Here is a 23466-nt window from a genome sequence, read left to right as displayed (position 1 = left end):
ACAAGAGTACCATGTACTCCACCATTGTTGTATATGTTTGTTCGCGCTTTCCTTTAAAATCGACACGTACTGCGCATGTCTACATACCTAATACGTACTACGCACGCGCATGACGTCACCGTTTTCAAAGATTCCCGTATTGGGTGTTTACATGGAAACGATAACGGTGGCATTTTCAAAAACTTGCACTTGGAAACCCGTTTTCAAAAATATGTGTTTTCAGTCCCCAAAACGCCGTTGTCGTGTAAACGAACAGTCAAAACGCATAAAACGTTTCCCATTTTTGTCTGAAAACGTTGTCGTGTAAACAGCCCCTAAGGCCCTGTCCACACGAACGCGGTTATTTTTTTTCAAATTTAGTTTTTAAAACTGCAGCTTTTTCTACGTGGTTTGGTCGTTCGTCCACACGCAAACACAGCACCAGGTCAATGAAACCGAACATTTTTGAAAACTCCTGCCAGGGTGAAGAATTTTCAAAAACTCTGGTTGCAGTGTTATGGTGTAGACAGCGAAACCGGAGTTTTTGGCTTGTGACATCAGAGCCTGTGCTGTTATCTCCGCCTACTGGAAACTTTTTCAGGCTTCTGATTGGCCAACATGGCTTCACGGTTGAGATTATTTCGCCACCTGTTGGTTTGGCATGCTCTTGACAGTGCTTCATAGCATGCGTTTGCGTTTTCATGTGGACAGAGATTTTTTTTAAAACGGAAGAAGGAAAAACTCAAGAAACTCAAGAAGAAATATAAAAATGCCTGTGTACGTGTGGACATGGCCTAAAAGGGAAACTTTGTATTTGAACTCTTGTTGGAGACAACAGTCATGGGAATCCTTCGTTAGTCAGACGCTCTCGTCCATTTGAGCTGCCAAAAGGGTGAATCGAGGACAGATTTAGATGTGTAAACGCACGCAGAAATGTTTTACAATCACAATCAGTTATTGGGGTTGAAGCTCGACGTTATTTAGCATGCAGCATTTCTATGGAGAGTGAAAATGAAGTTGTCTATAGATAATGATGCAGGGCTGGTGAGCAATTTATTTACGGTCATAAAATCATCATGAGTCTGTCCGCTCAAGGAGGTAATCATGTTTTAAAAGATTCAGCATGTGCAGCTTTGTTAAACTGAATCTTTTGTAGCTTATTGATTTTTATTGCATACGTCTGAGCAGACTCTTGGTGCTAATAGCTTCTGGATCTGGATCTCTACGTATTTTCTTTAAAACATGATTTGGAGGATAAAAATTCAGATTAAATTGGACGTCTCTGTTGCTATAATTACTCGATTGCTGAAACGGAGACCAGGCCTGTAAGGAACAGATGGTATGCTACCCCCAACTGAAACCTTTCGTTTCATGAATGTCATTATAAACTCAAGTTTTGCACATTACATCCAAATCACATGAGAAAATACAGCATAAATCAAAGCATTGTCCAGGATGACAAATTAAATAAGTTTCAGAAGAAAGTTTGGAGGTGTTCCTCGGATCCCAGAAGTTTATGTTGTATTAAAGTACAATGGAGACGGTTCTTGCTTCGTTGCATCCCATGTTCTTGCACAATGTGTATCAGTATTTGGTTTCATTAGACTTTCAAAAAGCTCCTTTAAAAACACATTTTACCATCATGCTGTTCTGAGGTGACGAGGGGAGAAGGAACGTTTGAGTAGTTTAGTCTCATATCATGGCTCATATCTTGATGGATTGCTGATTATTCACAATATTTCTAGCTCAGGGCTGTGACTGTGTTCCACTGGAGGAAAGTAGGCGGGTTCTTTCTCTTCCCGACCCCCTGCGCTGGAGTAAAACCCCGCCCTCTCCACGCTCCACCCACTCGCAGCGGTCGGCTCCACCTTCTGAGCGCCGGGAGTTCTGTCTAGTTGGTGTTCTAGGAGGGCGACTGTTCTTCTCATCTAGCGTAGAGCAAAAAAAGGCTGTGGAAGAGTGGAAACATGCTGGAATAATTCATGATATGCGTCCGGTCTTACCTGAAAGAGTGTGCACCATGGGCTGATCATGAGCACTGAGCAACTGGGCTTGAATCGTTTCAACGACTCGTCTAAATCTGCGACTTGGACCTAAAAAATAAAATTCACACACATATACTCGTAAAAATTCAGTGGTGTGTAGTGGACCAGCAAAATCCCCTCTATTTATATAATAATTTATATAATCATACAACAATCAAGTTTCATGATTTTTTATATATCTAAAGGGCTGTTTACACGACAACGTTTTCATGCCAAAAACGGGAAAAGTTTTATGCATTTTGGCTGTTCGTTTACACGACAACGGCGTTTTGGGGACTGAAAACGGATTTTTTTGAAAACGCGTTTCCAAGTGCAAGTTTTTGAAAACGCCACCGTTATCGTTTCCGTGTAAACAGCCAATACGGGAATCTTTGAAAACGGTGACGTCATGCGCGTGCGTAGTACGTATTAGGTATGTAGACATGCGCAGTAAGTGTCGATTTTAAAGGAAAGCGCGAACAAATATACACAACAATGGCGGAGTACAGGGTACTGTTGTTGCTGTTTAAGAGTTTGCTAACGCTTCTTCAGCAAAGTGTGGATTTACTTCACCAATATCACAACCAACAGCGGAGACGCATCATATTATGCATCATATAATCGTCACTTCCCTACAGGTACTGTTTACTAACAAGGGGACAGCGCCAACCACTGGCCTGGCATATGTAATACAGTGTTTTTGGCCGTTTTCGCGGATGTGTGTAAACCATAGACTGTATAAAAACATGGACGTAGTGTCCGTGACGTCACCCGTAGATTTCCGAAGAGCGTTTTTGAAGCTCAAAAGTGGGCGGAGGCGGCAGTCGCCATCTTGGCAGCACGTCACCGCGCGTCATTAATCGAAAATGGGCAAAGAGGCGGGAGCTGGTTGCTGAAGCCACGCCCACCTAGCTTGACGCTGGTGACAGCGGCAATCCACCTGTCATTCAAGTGGCCACGCCCTTAATTATGCAGAACTTTAAGGCTTAATATAATTTAAACGGATGAGTTATAAAAAAATTCACTCACCCTCACAGTTGTCATCAAGGGCAAAATTAGCTATATAGACCAAAATAATTTTTTCAACCAGGCTGTAAACATGTTTTTTTTCTGCTGTGAATTTGGGCATTTTAACATGGGGAGTCTATGGGACTGACTCCCTTTTGCAGCCAGCCTCTAGCGGCCAGTTGATGAATTACAGTTTAAGTCATATTAAGCCTTAAAGTTCTGCATAATTAAGGGTGTGGCCACTTGAGTGACAGGTGGATTACCGCTGCTGTCACCACCGTCGAGCTAGGTGGGCGTGGCTTCAGCAACCAGCTCCCGCCTCTTTGCCCATCTTCGATTATCCGGGAATGATGCGCGGTGACGTGCTGCCAAGATGGCGACTGCCGCCTCCGCCCACTTTTGAGCTTCAAAAACGCTCTTCGGAAATCTACGGGTGACGTCACGGACACTACGTCCATGTTTTTATACAGTCTATGGTGTAAACGCGAATTGTTTTAAAATCGCAAGGGAAAAACTCTTCCGTTTTTGACTACATCGTTGTCGTGTAAACGTAGCCTAAAAGATTGCTCACTGTAAAAAAATCAATGCATTAAAATAGACAATGTATGTTTAAAAGTAAAAATTGTTTAATCTAATTTAAATATTTAATTTATTTAATTTATTTAATTTTCATGGTTATGGTCAATATAACTTTAACTATAACTTTTCTATAATAATTTATATAATCACACTTTTTATTAAAATCAGAGTCTCATGAACATTTTTAAATATTTGTAGAAAATATTAGTACTGTTCACTGTAAAAAAATAAATGCATTAAAACAGACCAAGTTTAAAAGTAACAAGTGTTTAGTCTAATTTAAATGTTCTCTTTCATTTAATTGTAATGAAATTATTACAATATTAAAGGCTAATGGAACACCATTGTATATGGTCTTGCTACAACATTTATATAATAGTTTATATAATGCTACTTTTAAAAAAATCTAACTCTTGTGAATATTTTAAAATATTTTTATAATATTGAATATTGCTTCAAAATTCCGCTACGATACACTAAAAATGAAATCAATATAAATGCTCCCATGTAAGTAATAAGCATATTTTTTAATACTGTTTGCCTATTTGCATCAAGCTCAATGGAGGCAAAAGAGATGATGCCTCCCTATGAAACTTTATTTGCTGGTGTCACTGCTGTACAATGTAAAATTGAGTGATTTAAACACTTTCATTTCATGTTTTGTTTTGTTTCTGTACTATGAATTAAAAGCTCTGATACCCTTTAATGTAAGTGGGTAAATAAATAATAACCAAAATCATTTACAGCAGATAGTAATACTTCTCACCTGATATGAGGCTAAAAGTTACACTGTAGATTCCGTAATCCTTCTGTCCATCCCTGTCTCTCTCCCGCTCCCGCTCTCGCTCTCTTTCCCCCTCAGAAAAGGAAATGTCTACCTGGAATTTGACGGGTTTCTGGAAGACAGACGGACCTCCAGAAGACTTATACTCTGCGCGGAAACTCGTCTGAGAGATTACACTGTGACTGAGGGAGGGAATCTGAAGACAAACGCAAGAGAGAAAGAACTGTTCATTAACTGCTGTATACATTCTTGCTGTTCTCCTTTGAGCAGAGCTGTCATGTTCACTTATTATGGGTCAGTCTGGTCACAATTTATGGGGGCTGTGTTCGATTATTCGAGTTGCAGAATACAGTTGTTTTCAGGCTATTTCTTTATCTACATTGTGTGACAAACCAGTAAAATATTTGATTTATTTTTGTAAAATGATATCATATTTTATAGATATTAAAATATGAATATCTCGACATAACGTCTTAAAAGTGTATATTACATTATAAATGACATTTTACAATATATTAAACTAGAATACAGTTATTTTGAACTGTAATAATATTACACAATATTACTGTTTTTACTGTATCTTTGATCAAATAAAGCATAAAGCATTGGTGAGCATAAGAGACTTTCATAACATAAAAAAATCTAACTGACCCCCAACTTCGGAACGGTAGTGTATATGCGATCCATTTAGTTTATTAAAATGCTTAATCAACAGAGAGCTGCACAGATCAGCTGCTAGACTCACAGAGAGGAAGGCATGGACGATATCCGCTTTAATGGAACTAAGAGGTTTGTCTCTGATGACCAAAAAAATCTGCTCTTCTTTCTCCAGACTGATGAAATTCCCAAACCAGGACCTTTTAGCCAGCCTGTCGGACCACAAACACAGACTGACACTCAGATAATCTGTAAGACTCATCCCAGTGATGCAGCACACTGAAGAATTAAAAGCTGGAGATCATTATCATTAATATATTTCCCTAAATAGCACATGCAAGTTGCCATGACGTCTATGAGCATTGTCATCTGGAACATCTCATTTTTAGGATCTGTTAAACACCGAAGGGCTGTTTTTGCAACATTTATTATTTAGAATTCATGTGAATTGAATTGTTTCTTTTTTTCACATGCAAATTGGGTGTTACTTAAAGGCACAGTAGCAAAAACTCTCAAAAATGAAAGGGTAAATTATTACTGTTTTTGGAGGAGAAAAAAAAACTCAGGGAATAAATGAATGTAATATAAAAATGTACAACATACAGTAAGTCCTGAAAAAAGAATGCAGTGCTTTGCAGATGATTTTTCCAGATGATTATTTGGGTTGACAATTGTTTCTTACTCTGGGCTTGATTCTGGTGTTAAACTGGACATGTCTTCTGAGGTTGGCACTGTTGGGAAGGTAAGAGTAAGAATGAAACATTGATTGAATACAAGCTGACATTGATTCAATTCAATTATTTGACCATTTTATATTTCAGAGGTTTTCAAACTGAGATACAGGGAGCCCCAAAGGGCCGCAAACTGTATTATTTTAGTCTCACTTTTTTTTTTTATTACATTTTATTTTTTATTTTTAAAATTTTAGTTAAAGTTTGAGTAATTTTGTTGTGTGTTGTATTATTTATGTCTATATAGTATTTATACATTTTTATTTATTAGTTATTTTAATACTTCAACTTCAAATGTTACATTGGCAACTAGCTGAAATTAAATATAAGACCAAGATATAATATAATATATAATATACATCTAATATATATTACTTAATTTCAAGCAACCAAAATGTTTTTTTATGGTTTTATTTTAGTATTTTAGTTTTAATTTTTGTTAATTATAATAACCCTGGCTGCAAAGGGACCTGCATAAAAGTTCAGAGAATATGAAATACATTTGTAATAAATATTATGTTTCATTCTGGTTTCCAATGTCATATATAATGGGAGCAATCATGTAATAAATTATTTTATTCTATTGACAGCCACAGTTTTATGTTTTTGTTCAAGTGAATACATCTGAAAGTACTCTAATAATAGAATTAGTACTCTAATAGTACAACAATGACACAGTGTCAGCTTAATAGAAGGTAAACATATTCCATATAATATTCTTATTTATCACATCACACGTCTACGGCATCAAAACGTTTGAAAACTCCTTCTCTATTTGATTAAATTCAGAAAAAAGGAAAGATATTGGCGCCCACCCTGCATCTTGCGGCGGTGGAACCGCGGCGACCCCAACAGGTTGTTCTTCAACGAGTTGAGGCGTGTCCTCCAGTGGGCGGAGCTACTTGCAGCCATGCTGCCGCCTCCCCCTGGACTAGAGGGCGGGGTCAAGGAGAGTGAGCCCACGCCCACACTTCCTCCCTCGGCTCGGGAGGAAGAAGAGGAAGAGGAGGAGGAGGGTGGGGTAGCGGGGGGGTGGTGGGGGTGATGCACGGGGGTACCCAGCGGGGTAGGCAGGGGAGAGCCCTGAGGGGTGACCTGAGACATGGGATACAGGCTTTTAGTCACCGACTTCAGCACCGCAGATGGAGAAGAAAAGAAGAGGAAACGGGGAATGGACGACAGGAGGGGAGAAGGGGAGGGAGAGCGGGAGGAGGAGGAGGGCAGGGGGAGGGACTTCATGGACTGGATTTGGGGGCGTTCAGGTGCGTTTTTAGATGGAAGCGTCTGCGTTTTGGGTTCATGCGATCGGTTGGGACGAACAGAGGTGCTGCCGCTTCCTGCTTTGGTGGCGGCAACTACCTCCGGCTCGCTGAAGGTAAAGACAGGGCTCTGATGGGATGAGGAGGAGATGGAGGAGAAGCGAGGTGGAAGAGTGAAGGCCGTGGCAGATGGAGAGAGAAACAGGAGTGAAAATGAGCAATGGCAGGTGATAACGTCTTTAGTGCACAGAGATGGTGAATGGGGACGTGAGTGTGTTTGTGTGTATGTGTGTGTGTGTGTGTCTAAAGCCCAAAATACACTTTGGTTTTTACGCGTACGTGCGGGTCCACGTACAGTGCACGTGATGCAAATTCCATCACCATAGTACGCACGTACTGTGCACCACCCGATTTTTGTAACCGCACATACTTTGAATACACAGGTCGCACATGCACATTGAATTTGTTTTGCACTAATCAGTTGTTCCACAAGGTGGCAACACTGGCCCGGGCCATTATTTCACAGTAGAAAATGGAACTAAAGAGACAGAACAACAACAACAAAATACCGCAACAATAGACGCTTGCATTGACAATCGCTTGTGTGAGAGAGTTATTAGATACTATGTTTATATTAGTTTAAAAGAGTACAAAGATATTTTTATCGCTAATAACTTCTGGAGAAAAATAGCGTGGACGCTGGATAATGAAGAAACTTTCTAAAGTCCATATGTCGACCACCTGTGTCCCCGCACGCAATCAAATGGAGTATACTTTAAAAGGCTACGCGTTTAACACTAGTGTACGCACACAAAAATGAAGTATACTTTGGGTCTAAGACTGAATGATGTGCATGTTCATATTAACTCAGTCTAGTATGTTTGAGTAATAACACAGATATAAGAAATGCTTTTGGAAAAATAACTAACAAAAGTTCCAAAAGAAGACATTAATCTAAAATTGCAAATGTTGGTAACATTTTACAATAAGGTTTCATTAGTTAACTAACATTAACTAAACAACTTTGTAAATAAAAATTGAATATTTCATAAGAATTATATTAATTATTTAACTGTACACCGCAGTGAAATTACAATATTTATGTTTTAATATCTTCACTTGCATGTGGCAAACTATCAAGCTTGGTTTTGGTGGAATTGAGGGAAGCCATTTAAACTTCTGTGACAACAGGTTTACAAACACTTCTCATTACAATTCTAGTAAAATGATGTAATTATCGGTCCACAAAAATGTTAGAAATTATGCAAATGTGAAATCAAAGTGGCACACATTGCACATGCAGAGATGGAGTTTGCTGCATTTACTGTAAACCGAGCTGCTCTGAGACGCTGAAAACATGAGATGCTCGTGTGTAAATGAACACAGTGCTGTGTTTCACTCTTAAACGCAGCACAACAGACTATATACTTATTTATTTAAAATACACACTGCGGTGAGTGTCAAGTCACTGTTGGAGAGAAGAGAGAGTAAGAAATTGTAGCTGGTATTGGTCTATCAATACTGCGGGAAAATGAGTATTAACACATTTCTCGATCAAAAAAAATCTTTATTTTTGACTACACTGCTGCTGAGTGACTCATCTCTTTAGTAGAAAAAAAGGTTAGCAGACAGGCACTTACCCTGGGACTACTTAGAGGACTAGACGAGAGGCCCGTTGATGCTCCACTTACAGATCGAGATCTATGCAGGAGTGTGGCGGTCAAGAGTCAGTAGTGCTAAATCAATGTTTACAAAGTTCCATATATGCATGAAAATGTGTTTATGACTGCATGTGTACCTTTGGCTGTGCGCGGAGGTGTCCAGCGCTCTGCGTGGGGGTGTGGGAGAGCCCTGCTCCGTCACACTCAGCACCTCCAGACTCTTCCTCTCTGGCCGGCAGCGGCCGTGACGGGTCAACATGGGTGAGTCTACACGCTTCCGTGGAGGGTCTATATAGAAATACAAAACACAGAGTATGCAGAGAACTGTGCATGTAGATCAAACAGTAGAGTATAGCAACACTAGCAACAGCAAGGTTGTGAGTTCAGTTACCAGGAAATATATAACTGATCAAATCTATACACTTTTAACCTCTTAAGAGCCACCGGCCCACCGGTGGGCCTGTTGGTGCTCTTTTTTTCGTTGTCTTTTTTCTCTGTCACACACACATCGTTTAAAAGCGTAAAACCTCAAAATTCATCCTGTGAAAACCATTTTGAAATCGGACATTGCCTTACAATGGAAATGGTACTTTAAAATCTTTTGGCGGTCTCCTCCCCCTTAGTGGGTGGAGTCAGGTGTCATATTACAAAATGTACAATGGTCTTTTAGAATCTTGACAAAATACATATCGGCGGAAAGGTCTGAGTCTCAAGATTCCATATTTGGTGGTTATTTTGAGATATAAGTCATATTGACAGAGATATTTAGACATTTGTGACAGAAAAATGCATAAAAAAATTCTATGGAGTTTTGATGGCACCCGGTGGCTGTTTGTGATATAACACCCTAAATAAAATCTCTCAGGAACCTAAATGTTTTTATATCAACTTCAAATTTGGAACATAACTGATTTAGACATAAGTCATTAATTTTATAGCAATTTTGGATTCAAAAATATTTTGAAAAATATGTATTTTATATAAAATAAAATAAAAATGGCACAGTGCATTTTCTTTACAGTAAATTTAAACTTCTTTAACTTTTTGATACTTTAATATTTTGAAATGGTTCCACTTCTGCAATAATCTGCAGATTGTCTTCTTAAAAAAGAGTCCAACCGTAGGTCTGTATTCCAAAGCGTTCATGAATGATAACAATTTAAGTTTGAATAGTGCACTTTCACGTCTATATTCAAAAATGGGGGGTGGCACTTAAAGGGTTAAATAAATAAAGGTTCCAACAGGGGGAATGCCATAGAACCATTATCGGATCCACAAAGAACCTTTCAGTAAACAGATTTTAAAAGAACCATTTTTATCTTAGTGTGAAGAATATGTAAAAAATTTGAATGATTTTTTTTCCACTATAAAGAGCCTTTAGTGGAATAGAAAGATTCCGTGATTGTTAAAAGCTGTTCATGGAATTATAGATTCCAAAAAAGAACCAAATAAATGAAATGCACTGTATTTTCCGGAAAAAGTCACAGCAGATCAAAACTGCATTGTTGAGAGAAAAAAAACACCTGTAAAATGACTGTAAATAAAATTTTTACAAACATATAAACAGTATCAACATGTATTTTCGTTGTTCCACTCACTCCACAAAATTAAAAAAATACACATAAACTGATCTGTGTAAATTTGTAAGTTTGGTTGACTGCATTTTAGTTTGATGATGAATATGCTGCTATGTCAAGTTAGCAATGCTAGAAATGATATGTTTTGTGTGCACTTTGAATTCTTGATGTTAAAGGGATAAGCCACCCAAAAAATGAAAAATCATTTACTCACCCTCATATTGTTCCAAACCTGTATGACTGACGTTTTTGTGCAGAACACAAAATAAGATATTTTAAAGAATGTTGGTAACCAAACAGTTACAGCTCCCATTGACTTCCATTGTATTTTGTCCATATAATGAAAGTCAAGGAACAGCAACTGTTTGGTTACTCACATTGCTCAAAATGTCTTCTTTCATGTTCCGGAAACAAATGAAATGCATACAAGTTTGCAACAACATAGGAGTGAGTAAATGATGACAGAAGTTTTTTTGGGGGTGAACTATCCCTTTAATTGTATTATATAAGTTGCAGCACATTTCACAAAGTAACTTGTATTCCAGAAAACGCAGTCATTTGCTTTGGATAAAAGCATCTGCCAAATGTATAAATGTAATACATACAGTAACTTAAAATTCTTCTGCTAATTTGTAAACCAAGAGAGTGGCTAACAGATGCTGACCACTACATGTTAACCTGTCAAAAACAGAAGATGTAGATTTATTTATCTGTGTTAATGAACACTCCAGGGAAAAAGACACATACCAATGTCATTTCTGGGAGGAAGATCCTCATCCTCATGGCTAGGATAGCGCTCTTTACGGTCTAACAGGAGATAGTAGATCATCTTCTCTTGGTTATCTCTAAGGAAAAGAGCGAGAGAAAGAAGTGAGAATAACTATGTTAACCCTGAAGCCTATTGTATCATATTTGATATACAAATTTCTAAGGCATAGGAATTATCAATGAGCAAAACTTTGCTGAAAATTGTACACACGAAAAGCCTTCTGCTGTCTGATTGATAGATCATACTTTTATGGCAAGTAAAAGGCCTTTTAGTATAACTGTAAAAACACAGTGGCACCAGAGCTTTTTGCTGTGAAATCTTTAAATTGTTATAAAGTAAACATAAGAATATTTTTATATATATATATTTTAGTAATATTTCAAAATTAACACTTGGACTGAAGCAATTTAGCATTACTTGATTATCCAATTTTTTTTTTTTAGACAAATTATGTTAAAATATCAGTAGTAAATATAATCTATCAGGTGTTTGTTTATTTGTTCATCTCTCAGTCATCACTGTATTGCTTTGCATTATATGCCTTTCCCCCACAATAAAATTCAGCATAAAACTAACCATTTAAATATCATCTACTAAGACATATTATTGGGAAATATAGAGTGACAACTGATATTTATATGCAAGAAGTCTGCTATACTGTTATACAGATCTCATTGACGTATATCACAAGCTATCAGAATTTAATTTTACTTTTTGGCCATATAAATATCAGCAATTGCATACTTTGGATCCGTTTGGGCCTCTAAATAAAATGTGGGAGTTTGTATGAACTCCATATTCTCCTATGAGCTATAAAAACCTGATGTATCAAATATGATACTCAACGATAACATATATACTTTTTTAGTTTTTTAGAATGTTCAATACACTGTTCAATAAAAAAAAAGAGAAGATTTTCCTGTCTATTATTTCATATGTCAGGCTTTACAGGGTTAAAGATTATCTACATTTTTACATTTTCTGAATAGAAATGCTGCAAATGTGCTGATGTTACACTCACTCTTCACACTGCAGGTCTTGGGCCAGTTTAACCCGGTCCCTGAAACAGCCCAGAGAATACATGCTGTCCAGCACATCTGGGTCCAGCTCTGTCAGAGACATGACCCGTCCCATGCTCACGCGCCTCGGGGGCGGCAGCTCCAGACACAGCTCATTGCGTCCAGCTCTTCATCACACACAAACAAACACACATATGAACTTGAGCTGCTTGCACAAATCATCTGTGATCTTGCCTGTTATGAAAGACGCAAGCTGAAATCATTTCATAACATTTCAATATAAATACAGTTCTATTTATGAAATGCAGCCATAAACACACACATAATATGCTGCTCTCACTCAGACTTTTAGATTGACGGCAGTGATAGCGAGAATACAAATAATCAATATAAACAACAAGTACTTACTGATACCAGGCATGTTTCTGGATGGCCTCTAGCTGCAGAAGGACAACAAATGGTGTGATTAGTAGAGTGTGTTCACAGGCAGGTGGCGCTATAATGCTATAAGATTAGCAATTCTGAATCGGCTGAACCAACTGATCAAAATGCTGATCAAAGCCGTGTAAATGCAGCAAAACCTCAGATCAAACATGCATACAGATACCTGTTACAAACCAATCTATTAAATGGAATCTACAAATCATTGCATTGAATGGTATTTAATGATTTGTAGATGAAGTGCTTTTTTGTAATTTGTGTTCTTTTTATTTATTTGTAGCACTTGTTTTAAGGCAGAACTTGACTAAGTGGGGGAAAGTATAATGCTCTCTGACAGAGCATTTGAAATTATATTCAACAAGAAAACCGTTCTTTTGCAAGAGTCTTCTTTCAAAAACCATACAATCGTACAAAGTTTTAAACAGAGATGGTTTCAAAAGTAATAAACATAGACCTAAAGTAAATCCATAAAAGAAAGGAAAAATTTAAATCGCATCATATGACCCCTTTAAGTTAATTAAATTTGGACATGTTTATAGTTATCGAACCACCACAGTACGCTTGATGCTTAATCACAGTACTCCCTCACCGTGAGTCTTTGTTCAGGGTTGACCTCGATCATGCCCCGCAGCAGAGCCTGGCAGTCGGCTGGGATGAAATGGGGCATGTGGAACACTCCACTCTTCACCTTCTCCAGCAGCTGCCGCAGGTTATCATGGTCAAAGGGCAGCGCGCCCTGAGGACAGCGGACAGAAAGTCCCAGATACAAAGACACAGATGGTAGTGACAAGCAAGGTGTGTTTCAGTTATTTGCTGTGAGCTAAAAATTAGTAGGCTAATAAGTGATAAGTGGGGGAAAGTATAATGCTCTCTGAGAGAGTGATTTCCTCACCACTAGCAGTGCGAAGAGTATGACTCCACAGCTCCATACATCAGCCCGTCGACCATCATATTTCTCACCCTAAAGTAGAAGCCAAAGGTAGTAATATGGTAAATGGTTCACTTTCAGACAGAATGATGCTCATAGAAAACATAGAGGTTACTTTTTGGACCTACCCTGATAACCTCTGGACATGCATAATGAGGAGATCTGCAAATAGTTTGGGAAAACAGAGCATGGAAGGGTGTGAGAGGGTTTAGTTTGTTTAAAATAACATAGCTGTTTTAACATTTGGGTATGTCACATTTAGGCAAAAATAAAAAAAATATGCCCCTGAGCTTAAGAGGTTAATTGAAACTGAAAATATAATTAATAATTAATTAAGTAAGTTGTGCATAATTATGTTGGCTTGACAAGTCAGTATACTGATCTACTACTCAAGTTTCTTCTTCTTCAGAGACTAAATTACTAAAAATGAATGCAACCTAGAGCTTTCAAGCTTTGACCACCAGACCTTTAGGCTGTTCCGACTTGTGTGCTAAAACATGCTATCAACATGCTAAAATTGCTAGGACAAGCTTAATCATGCTAGCACCTAATACAATGCTAAAACATGCTAGCAGTGCTAAAACATGTTAGGGCATGCTAAAACTTGCTAGATTAAGTGCTAAAACATCCTAGAAGCATGTTAAAACATGCACATGTTAAAACATGCTAGCTATGTGTTAAAATATGCTAGCAACAAGATAAAATGTGCTAGGAACAAGATGAAACATGGTAGCAATGTAAACATGCTAGCAATATACTAAATCACACTAGACTCATGCTAAAAATTTTAACAGCACTTAACAAAATATTAAAACGGACGAGGTGATAAAACATGCTAGAACATGTTACAATATGCTAGGAACATGCTATTGTTAGATAAGTGCTAAAACATGCTAGCAATAAGATAAAATGTGCTAGCAATGTGATGAAACCTGGTAGCAATATAGAAAAACCTAATAAAAAAACATGCTGGCAAAATCTGGCTAGCTTCGTGTTAAAAACATTAGCAATGCCTAATACAATGTGAAAACATGCTAGCAGAGTGCTAAAACACGCTAGCAACAAGCTAAAATGTTTTAGCAATGTGATGAGACATGGTAGCAATATATGAAAACATGCTAAAAAACATGCTAGCAACAAGTTAACTGGCTAGCTTCATGTTAAAAATGTTAGCAATGTATAATACAATGTGAAAACATGCTAGCAGTGTTAAAACATGTTGGGACATGCAAAAACCTGCTGGCTAAGTGCTAAACCATGCTAGCAACAGTATAAAATGTGCTAAAATGAGATGAAACATGGTAGAAACATGCTTGCAACATACTAGATCATGTTAGCGTCATGGTAAAAAATGTTAACAACACTTAACAAAATGGTATTAAAACATGCTAAAACATGTTATAATGTGCTAGCAACATTCTTAAGCCTGCTAGCTAAGTGTTAAATCATGCTGAAAGTGCTCAAACCTACTAGCAACAAGCTAAAATGTGCTAGCAACGTGATGAAACATGGTAGCAATATATAAAAACATGCTAGCGACATACTAAATCATGCTAGAAATAAAGTAAAACATGCGAGGTTCATGCTAAATGTCAACAACACCTTAATGTTAAAACTTACAAGGTGACAAAACATGCTTAAACCATGCAAATAACATTCTAGCAATGTGATACACATGTAAACAATGTGCTAAAACATGCTAGGGATATGTTAAATTAACATTCGCCAAATGCTAAAACAATATAGCAGTGCTAAAACTGTTAACTGTAAATAGTAGATACAGTAAAAACAGTCAAACTTGTCAAGCCAAAATGTTTTTACATTATTTAACAAATTAATTTAGCAACTTCCATCTGTAAAAAAATGCTTAGTGATATATGGCAGCTACGTATGATATTTTGCCATCTAATTCAATGACATTCATTAATTTTTAAGTGTGGCTTTAGTGTTCATATAATGTGTATTGTGTACTTTAACACAGCTGGAAAACTGTATTGATCAATCATCATGCATTATCAGAATTATCCATTTCATATTGCAATGCATGCAGCTTGAAGTACAATAAAGCAAGCAAACAGCATTATAAACCACACGCATTCACAATACTCACCCACAGCTTGTCTCTAGCATACTGTCTCCCACCTGTAGTGAGGCCATGCCAAAGTCTGCAATCCTGATATTGTTCCTCTCATCCAGCAGGAGGTTTTCTGGCTTCAGGTCTCTATGACTACAAGAGCACAGAGGACAACCGGCTCTGAACACGGCGCTCACCAACAACCCTCCACAGAATCATACTTTGGAAGATGTACAGTGTCAACATATTAATTCTTCACTCATCCTTGTCTTGACTGTATCTGCCCAATTAAGATACTAGAGCTAGAACCACCACATATGAAAATATGAGGGACTAATCATGTTAAAAACCGTTATCAATAACTGTGTCTGTAGGGGTTTTGTCATTAGGGGAAATTTAATTTTTTCCTGTCCTGAAATATATATGATGCAGCGTTATTTTAGTGTCATTGATATACTATTATAGTTTATTATTATTATTATTATTTTAAATTACATTTTTTCCCACTTTAATTTGAGTTAGTTTTAGTAATTTAGTCATTTGTTTTTTTAATCATTTGTATTCGTTTTTATTAAATATGTCTATAGTTTTTATTAGTTGTTGTTTATTTATTTATATTTTAGTATTTTAGTACAAGTTAAACTAAAAAAAAAAGAAGAGAAATGTTGTTTTGGCATCTAGCCTGTTTTGTTTTTTTATATTTTAGGTTAACGTTTATTTTATTTCAAGTAACAATGTTTTTATGGTATTAGTCTTAGATATGATTTTAGTTTAGTTATATTGAAGGTGCAACATCAATTTGTGAAAAAGGAAATTAAATAGAAGCTTTTTCAAAAATCAAGTAAATGTAAATGAGAAAATGACTCCAAGCAAGGGACAAAAGGCCATATTCAAATGGTATTTGTTACCATATTCAAATACAATTGAACACCTATTCAAAATAGCCACCAGCAAATGCTGTACTATCCTGTATTATATTTGTTTTTAGAATATGATCTGATGCGGTCAGTGTGGGACCACTTTGCACATACTTTGATTTTAATCACCTTCAACCAAATTGAAAATCAGAAAGCTTCTCAAAATATGTGAGCTTGCAAAACTTTACCCCAGGGACTCATTCTAATTTACATTATTTTATTAAGAATTGTTTGTGTGTGTGTGTGTGTGTGTGTGTGTGTGTGTGTGTGTGTGTGTGTGTGTCTTACCATATAGAGTGACTATGACAGAAGTCCAAGGCAGATATGATTTGTCTGAAGAATTTTCGTGCCTCTTTAGGCGTCAGTCTGCCTTTCTTCACCAAATAGTCAAACAGCTCTCCTCCTGAAACATGCTCCAGAACCAAATATCTGCATGAATGAAGCCAGAGAACGAGTGGAACAAAGGTTTTAAGAAGGGACAAATGACAAGCAGGAAGAACAATGTGTTGAAAAAGCCTATAAGAAAGCATGTAAAAGTGTGGTAACTCACAGGTATTTGTTATTCTCATAAACATCATGGAGTTTCAACACGTGTGGATGTTCAATCAGTTTTAAAATAGCAATTTCTCTCTCCACCTGATTGAATGATAAGAAGAAAAGATCATATTTACCACTATTAATATACTATTATTGTTCCTATGTTTGTTTGTTTTTTTGGCCTTGGAATGGAATGTTAATACCATAGTACATGAATATGGCAGGGTTATTATAGTTAAATAAAACCATTAAAAAATATATTTTTGTTACCTAATCAAATTTCTTAATCAGCATGTATCATTTTCATTTAGTTTAACTAGATGTAAAATAACTAAAACTGAAATAAAAATTAATTAAAATTATATAGACAGAAACAAAAGCTAATAAAAATGGCAAAAAATACAACTAAATGACTAAAACATGAACTAAAATTAAAATGAAAACAGAAAATATAAAAAGTTATTCAAAGTATTAATAAAGCTTATAATAGTGATACTAAAATAACACTGGAATATGGTAATCATACCGTAGTGATACATGATACTTTTGACAGGTATAATATTATAATTTAATTTATAGATTTCATATCAATTTTAATTACAGCAACTGAGACTTTACAAAAACTAGGCCTATAGCATTAAAAAATATATATGTGATTATTCTTTCTTTACCTTCATCAAAACAGATTCTGAGAGTTTTTCTCTGTTGACTATTTTGATGGCGACTTTTTGACCAGTGATGCAGTGAATCCCGACCTTCACCAGACCTATTGACATCGCAGACAATTCATCAGTGATGACCGCTTTGAAAAAAGTAGAAATCACAGAGAATTTAATACGTAAACAACATGTCCTTACCGGTCTGGCCTTTCCCGAGAGTCTTCTCTAGTCGATAAGGCCCCACATACTGAGCTGCCTGGGTCACTGACAGTTCCTTAGACATAGTGGCGGCCTGTTAAACTTGCTACTGCATGCAATATTTTCACAGCGTACCGTTTCTGAGTTGAGTTTTTCTAAAATAGTCTCCCAAGGGTCTGCAACAACCCGGGAATAAATCCATGCTGAGCTCGTTGTTCCCTAAAATCTGTCATATGGGCCCTGAACTCTTTCAGTCTAATTCATAGCTTTGCCAATCAAAGTCACCCTTCTCAATCGATCAGACTTTTCGTTCCCAGTACATGTCATTACAGAAAGCCAGGTCCTGTTAGTACGCTCCTGCTTCTAGATGTATCTACCAGCTGGACATCACCTCATGACAAAAACACCATTTAGAAACTCCTCCTAACTGTGTTTGTGAAATATAAGTGAACACAAGCCTTCAGTACACTTGTGCTAGGCCTAAATCCCAGGTAAAGGAGGCAGAATCTTACAACTGAATAATAAACAAACAAACAGGTCAATCTATTCCCGTTTAACATTCAGCAAGACAACCCAAAAGACCAGTCCGATCGCGTATGTGACTGTAAGGAGATCCAGGTCGCTCTGCATCCTCTCGCATCACTGCAGCGGATCTGTTTCATCTCTGCTGCTGATGTTGAGCTCCATCCTGCCGCACGGACCGCAGCATCCTCATCCTCATCGTCTCCGCCGCGTCCGGTCCAGCGCAGGCTCGCATCCGCCGGGCACTTTTGAGGAAGGGGTTTTAGGTTTTTGATGGTGACTGATACGTTGCGCACTGATCGCTGATGTTTTGTGTGTCTTGACGGTTTATTTGCGTTGTAAAGCGTTATTTTCTCCGTTCTGGTTCCTCGCAGCAACATCCGGGTCCCACACCCTCCTCCTCATCATCATCATCATCATCAACCCTCCCTCCCAAACACACTCCCCCACTGCACCTCGCGCCACAGATCTGTCTGTCCCTCACAGAAGAGTACGATACAGTCATGCTTTCAGATGGTGGAATGATACAATATTATATATATATATATATATATATATGGCACTGAATGAAAAGCATCTTCAAGTACCAAATACGTAGAACTCGGAAATAAATAAATAAACAAACAAATACATAAAAAAAAATAATAATAATAAAACACCATGTGTATCCAAATTGTTTAGGTCATGGGAAAAATATTATTTAATTTTATTATAATTCTTTTTTTTTTATTTGATCTTTTACTTTAAACGTTCATGTCTTTTGGTCAACATAACAAAAAAATTAACAACACAAATAAAATATCTAAAAAAAATAAAAAATAAAAAACAATATCAAAGTTTTAATACTTGGCCAGTTCAACAAAGTGTTAATAATTTATGAGTTCACACGCAGGCTGGTATGAGTTAATCCTTTTTATCTGTATCTTAATGATTTTTATTGTATATTGTTGTTGTTTTATGTCATTGTGCTTATTTTCTGTCACAACCGTGATACAAACTGCAAATATTTTTATATGAATATGAGTTTTTATATTAACAATAATAATTATTATTATTCATTTGTATCATTGTGCCTATAACCCCCAATACAACAATTCTGTGAACCCTTTTCTAATCTTATATAGGCCCTTGCTAGCGATACTATAAAACCTACATGACATGCATGCATGATTAACATGGGATGAAAAGTATGAAAATGGTTTTGTCAACACCATCAGAATTCCTTCAATAGATGGTGCTGACAGTCAGCTGCTGTGTTTACAGGCCCACTTTCAGGAAACCACATGAGCAGCGCTGCCAATGTGCTTGGCATAAGTTAGCAAGTATGCAGACCACTGCAGTTAAAGGTCAATCAACCATTGCATGCAATTAAATATTATGAAGCTATTTAGTGTCAGTTATTTAGTGAACACAGCTATGTAGGCTGCCTCTTAATTGTCATGGTTATTGATAGTAATTTATTCAAAATCAAATGAAAAGCACTGTTTTATTACAGTGTGAAATCTGGAAAATAATAATAATAATAATAAAACTGGGTTTTCTTTCTTCCACTGTTACACATAACACGGTAAACATGAGGGACACCAACAAGGACAACGACTTCCCAGGATCAAAATAAACTATTCCACTGCTTTCCAGCTCTTGCACCCCTTTCACGGTCCATAAAATGGTTTAGTCCAGTGCAATGTGAGGGAATGCAAGGGACCCAGAAAGGAAGGACCTAAGTTAAAAATAACAGTAAAAATAATCAGAATCAACAAATCAATGCATTCATCCAGACAGAAGACAAATGCACAAACAATCGCTCCACAATACTGTAATGAAACTGTGCTACATTAAACTGCAGATACATTTAAAACAGAATAAAAGTCACAATGAAAAAACATAACAAAATTAGGAATAAATCAGGTAGAAGAGTATTTGATATTTACATGTAAATCCATGTCCCCTCACGAGGCTGCCGTGGTCCCCTTCACACAGGCCTCAAAAGCTTCCAGCAGCTCCTTACAGCCCTCTGCACCCTTCCCCTGAACACTGGACACATAAACAGTGTGTTTAGTGTGCTAACAAAGAAATAGTGTACACCTATGATATTATGAGTCTGCTGTGCATTGATTTTTTGGATGACTGATCTCATGTCAAGATCAAAGGGGCCACATTCTTTGGAGTCAAAGGGTGTTGTTACGTCATCACATGAAAGAGCCTTCAAAGTTATGCTTTTTTTTAAGATAAGGTAGTTGGCATTAAATACTTTGGGAAGTCTTGCAGTGTGACATGGTATAAGCAAACTAAAACTACTTCGAACTGTATATTTTGTAAGAAATTATGATACCTTTAGGACCTCATTGAAGGAATATCTCACCCAAAAATCAAAGTTGTTAAAAATGTGCTCACACTCAGGTCATCCAAGATGTAGACGAGTTTTTTTTAATCTGAGCAGATTAGGAGAAATATAGCATTACATTACTTGTTCACCAATGGATCCACTGCAGTGAATGGGTGCCGTCAGAATGAGAGTCCAAACAGCTGATAAAAACATCACAGTAATCCATACCACTCCAGTCATTCAATTAACAACTTGTGAAAAGCTGTTTGTGAGGAACAAACTTTTTACCAAAAACTGTCGCTTCTGGCCAAAATACTTCTGGCCAAAAGTCCATAATCCATAATCACGCTTCCTCCAGTGAAAGAGTCCATCCCCTGCTCTCCTCTCACATCAAAACCCACCCACATATTTGTTTAGAGCTGTTTTGGACTGCTTTGGCTTATAAACAGTACTTTATCTGTGCATATTTCTCACAACGTTTTCACTGGAGAAAGCAATATTATGGATAGAGGACTCATATTTTAGCCTGGATTCATGTGGATAGCTTGTGGATTATTGTAATGTTTTTATCAGCTGTTTGGACTCTCATTCTGACGGCACCCATTCACTGCAGAGGATCCATTGGTGAGCAAGTGATGGAATGCTACATTTCTCCAAATCTGTTCTGATAAACAAACAAACTCATCTACACCTTGGATGGCCTGAGGGTGACTACATTTTAAACAAATTTTCATTTTTGGATTTTCTTCAGAGAGCGCTAGTTTGAAATATCTCACTGTCCAAGTGCTAAAATCGAATAAAAAGGATCATTCTTGCACACTAGGTGATTTTAAAATCTTGTCCAGATTTGCACGTTACAGCAACTATTACCCTCATAAATAACGCAAACATTGCAATACAGGCGATGACATGTGAGCTGTGAGCACACTTTCACTCTCTATTTGAAACCAGGCTATATTTACATCACACATATACATTACTAAAGTTCATGCTAAATTTGGCATTTGGCATATTGCTCTGAATTTTGCATTCAAATATGAGAAATGTTTATAATAATTTTTTGACTTGTATGCAATCATGCATATTCATGATGCACAGACTCAAGCCTTTGCTTAATTTTATTTTGTAATCTCAAATGTACTCTGAATGATAGCTTAATGAATTGAATACATAATGCAATATAATGCAACTGGCAAATGCTGTATTTTATGTGCAAGCGAACAACCCAGAAGTGATGCACCGCAAATGATAACCTCAATTTACAATGAGTGCTATTGACTAAATCAGTTGAGAAACGGTCATAAAGTAGATAGCGCTTCTCTTGTAAATGGCACAACTTGTGCAACTCACCGTAAAGTTCACATTATTGTGTCATTGTGTGAGTGCATTGACCTCTGACCTTTTGATCTAGAAAGAGAGCACTTTGCTTTGTTCACAATTATAGATGGAGGTTAATCATTTGTGCGTGAAAGCCTACAATGCTGGAAACTATCGTAATATGTATCTCCAAAGCTCTGTCGTTATCAAACGCAAGCACCAAGGGGAATGTGTGCTCCAGCCACATGCTTTAACTTAGTAACATGATGGCTAACATGGATAATTTTCCACCTGCATCATCACTTCCCAAACCTGCTCCCCCCGGCACCATGTGCTCAGTCTTGTCATTTAGTATCCAACACACACATTTTAACTAGCCTTTCAAATAGCTTCATTCACAAACCACTACTCATAACCTATATACTGTACATAGAGTTGTTATGATATGATGGTGCATAACTAAAAACAATTTCACGCCGAGCTATTAAGCATGCAACAGCACCAGACATTTAAAGTATTTGAAATTCAATGTTGCATTAATGTACTATGTCCTTACTGAAATATGACTCACCATTTGTCCAGCTCATCTTTGGGAGCCTTGCACTGAGCAGGAACTTCTTCTGGCATTTTTCTTTGTTTGTGTGACACAATGTCAGTGAGCTGAGAAGAGCCTTTAAAGAAGTACAGGGTGAAAAACTAATATATACAGTATATATAGGATTACTTCCCAGTCTGTGCAGGAAGGAGGAGGAAGAGAGGGAGGAGAAACAGGCTGCAGAAAGTGTCAGAGGGCAAGAATGATATAGTAAAGGTGACCTAGGCGAAATTAGAATAGAATAGAATGTACCTTTTTGAAAGGCACATACTGCATATATTTTCATGTTGTTTCCTGGTATGATTTTACAAGATACCTGCAATGTTTCTGTTTCATTATAATGCAAATCAAGATCCAGCAAGTCTGCTGTAAATATTCATTTCTAAGTGTGAACAAGGGGTTAAGATTGTAAACTAACCATTTAAGAGTCTTTCTCCCTCTCTCTATCTCTCCCTGTGTGTGTGTGTGTGTGTGTGTGTGTGTACTGGTTTATATATCCTGGTGGGGACTTAAACCTGACTACACACAGACTCATGGGGACTCGTGTCACGGTGGGGACCTAAATTGAGGACAGAATGAAGTTTTTTGAAAATCTAAAAATGCAGAAAGTCTCCTGTGAGGGGTAGGTTTAGGGGTAGGGTTGGTGTAGGGCAATAGAATATACGGTTTGTACAGTATAAAAACCATTACGCCTATGGAGAGTCCCCACAAGGATAGCAAACCAGACATGTGTGTGTGTGTGTAAAATATGTATTTTCCATAGTCCATATAATTTTCATATCCTTTTTAGTCTTACATTTTATTGTTAAGAGGATGGTGAATATACGGCAACATTTTCATTTATTAACTATCCCTTTATTTTTGACTTAATCGAATATAAGGAATATAGGAAAGACTACAATCAA

The 23466-nt window shown here is 37.1% G+C and overlaps 1 protein-coding gene and 1 long non-coding RNA gene across 2 annotated transcripts; both read right to left on the bottom strand.

Annotated features, from left to right (window-relative positions):
• Positions 1-741: 741 nt before the first annotated feature.
• Positions 742-18723, bottom strand: LOC107557374 (serine/threonine-protein kinase BRSK1-like). The gene is made up of 19 exons (XM_016240775.1): positions 17802-18723; positions 17616-17710; positions 16958-17043; positions 16696-16836; positions 15527-15643; positions 13545-13578; positions 13381-13449; positions 13078-13224; positions 12456-12487; positions 12050-12214; positions 11007-11104; positions 8820-8970; positions 8662-8722; positions 6578-7151; positions 5714-5762; positions 5120-5243; positions 4357-4570; positions 1983-2072; positions 742-1907 (listed from the first exon to the last, which is right to left on the bottom strand). Exons 1-19 carry the CDS (start codon positions 17884-17886, stop codon positions 1726-1728), a joined length of 2514 nt encoding a protein of 837 aa, XP_016096261.1. The 5' UTR covers positions 17887-18723; the 3' UTR covers positions 742-1725.
• A 643-nt stretch (positions 18724-19366) lies between these two features.
• On the bottom strand, positions 19367-23033 carry LOC107557373 (uncharacterized). Its single transcript, XR_001605384.1, has 3 exons — positions 22538-23033; positions 20255-20357; positions 19367-20043 (listed from the first exon to the last, which is right to left on the bottom strand). It is a non-coding gene; the product is annotated as an uncharacterized lncRNA (long non-coding RNA).
• Positions 23034-23466: the final 433 nt, after the last annotated feature.

This window comes from Sinocyclocheilus grahami, unplaced genomic scaffold (assembly GCF_001515645.1).
Source record: "Sinocyclocheilus grahami isolate Dianchi unplaced genomic scaffold, SAMN03320097.WGS_v1.1 scaffold599.1, whole genome shotgun sequence".
NCBI classification, from domain to species: Eukaryota; Metazoa; Chordata; class Actinopteri; order Cypriniformes; family Cyprinidae; genus Sinocyclocheilus; species Sinocyclocheilus grahami.
Note: the sequence above shows the minus strand (reverse complement) of the source record. Positions and strands in the feature narration are given on the sequence as shown.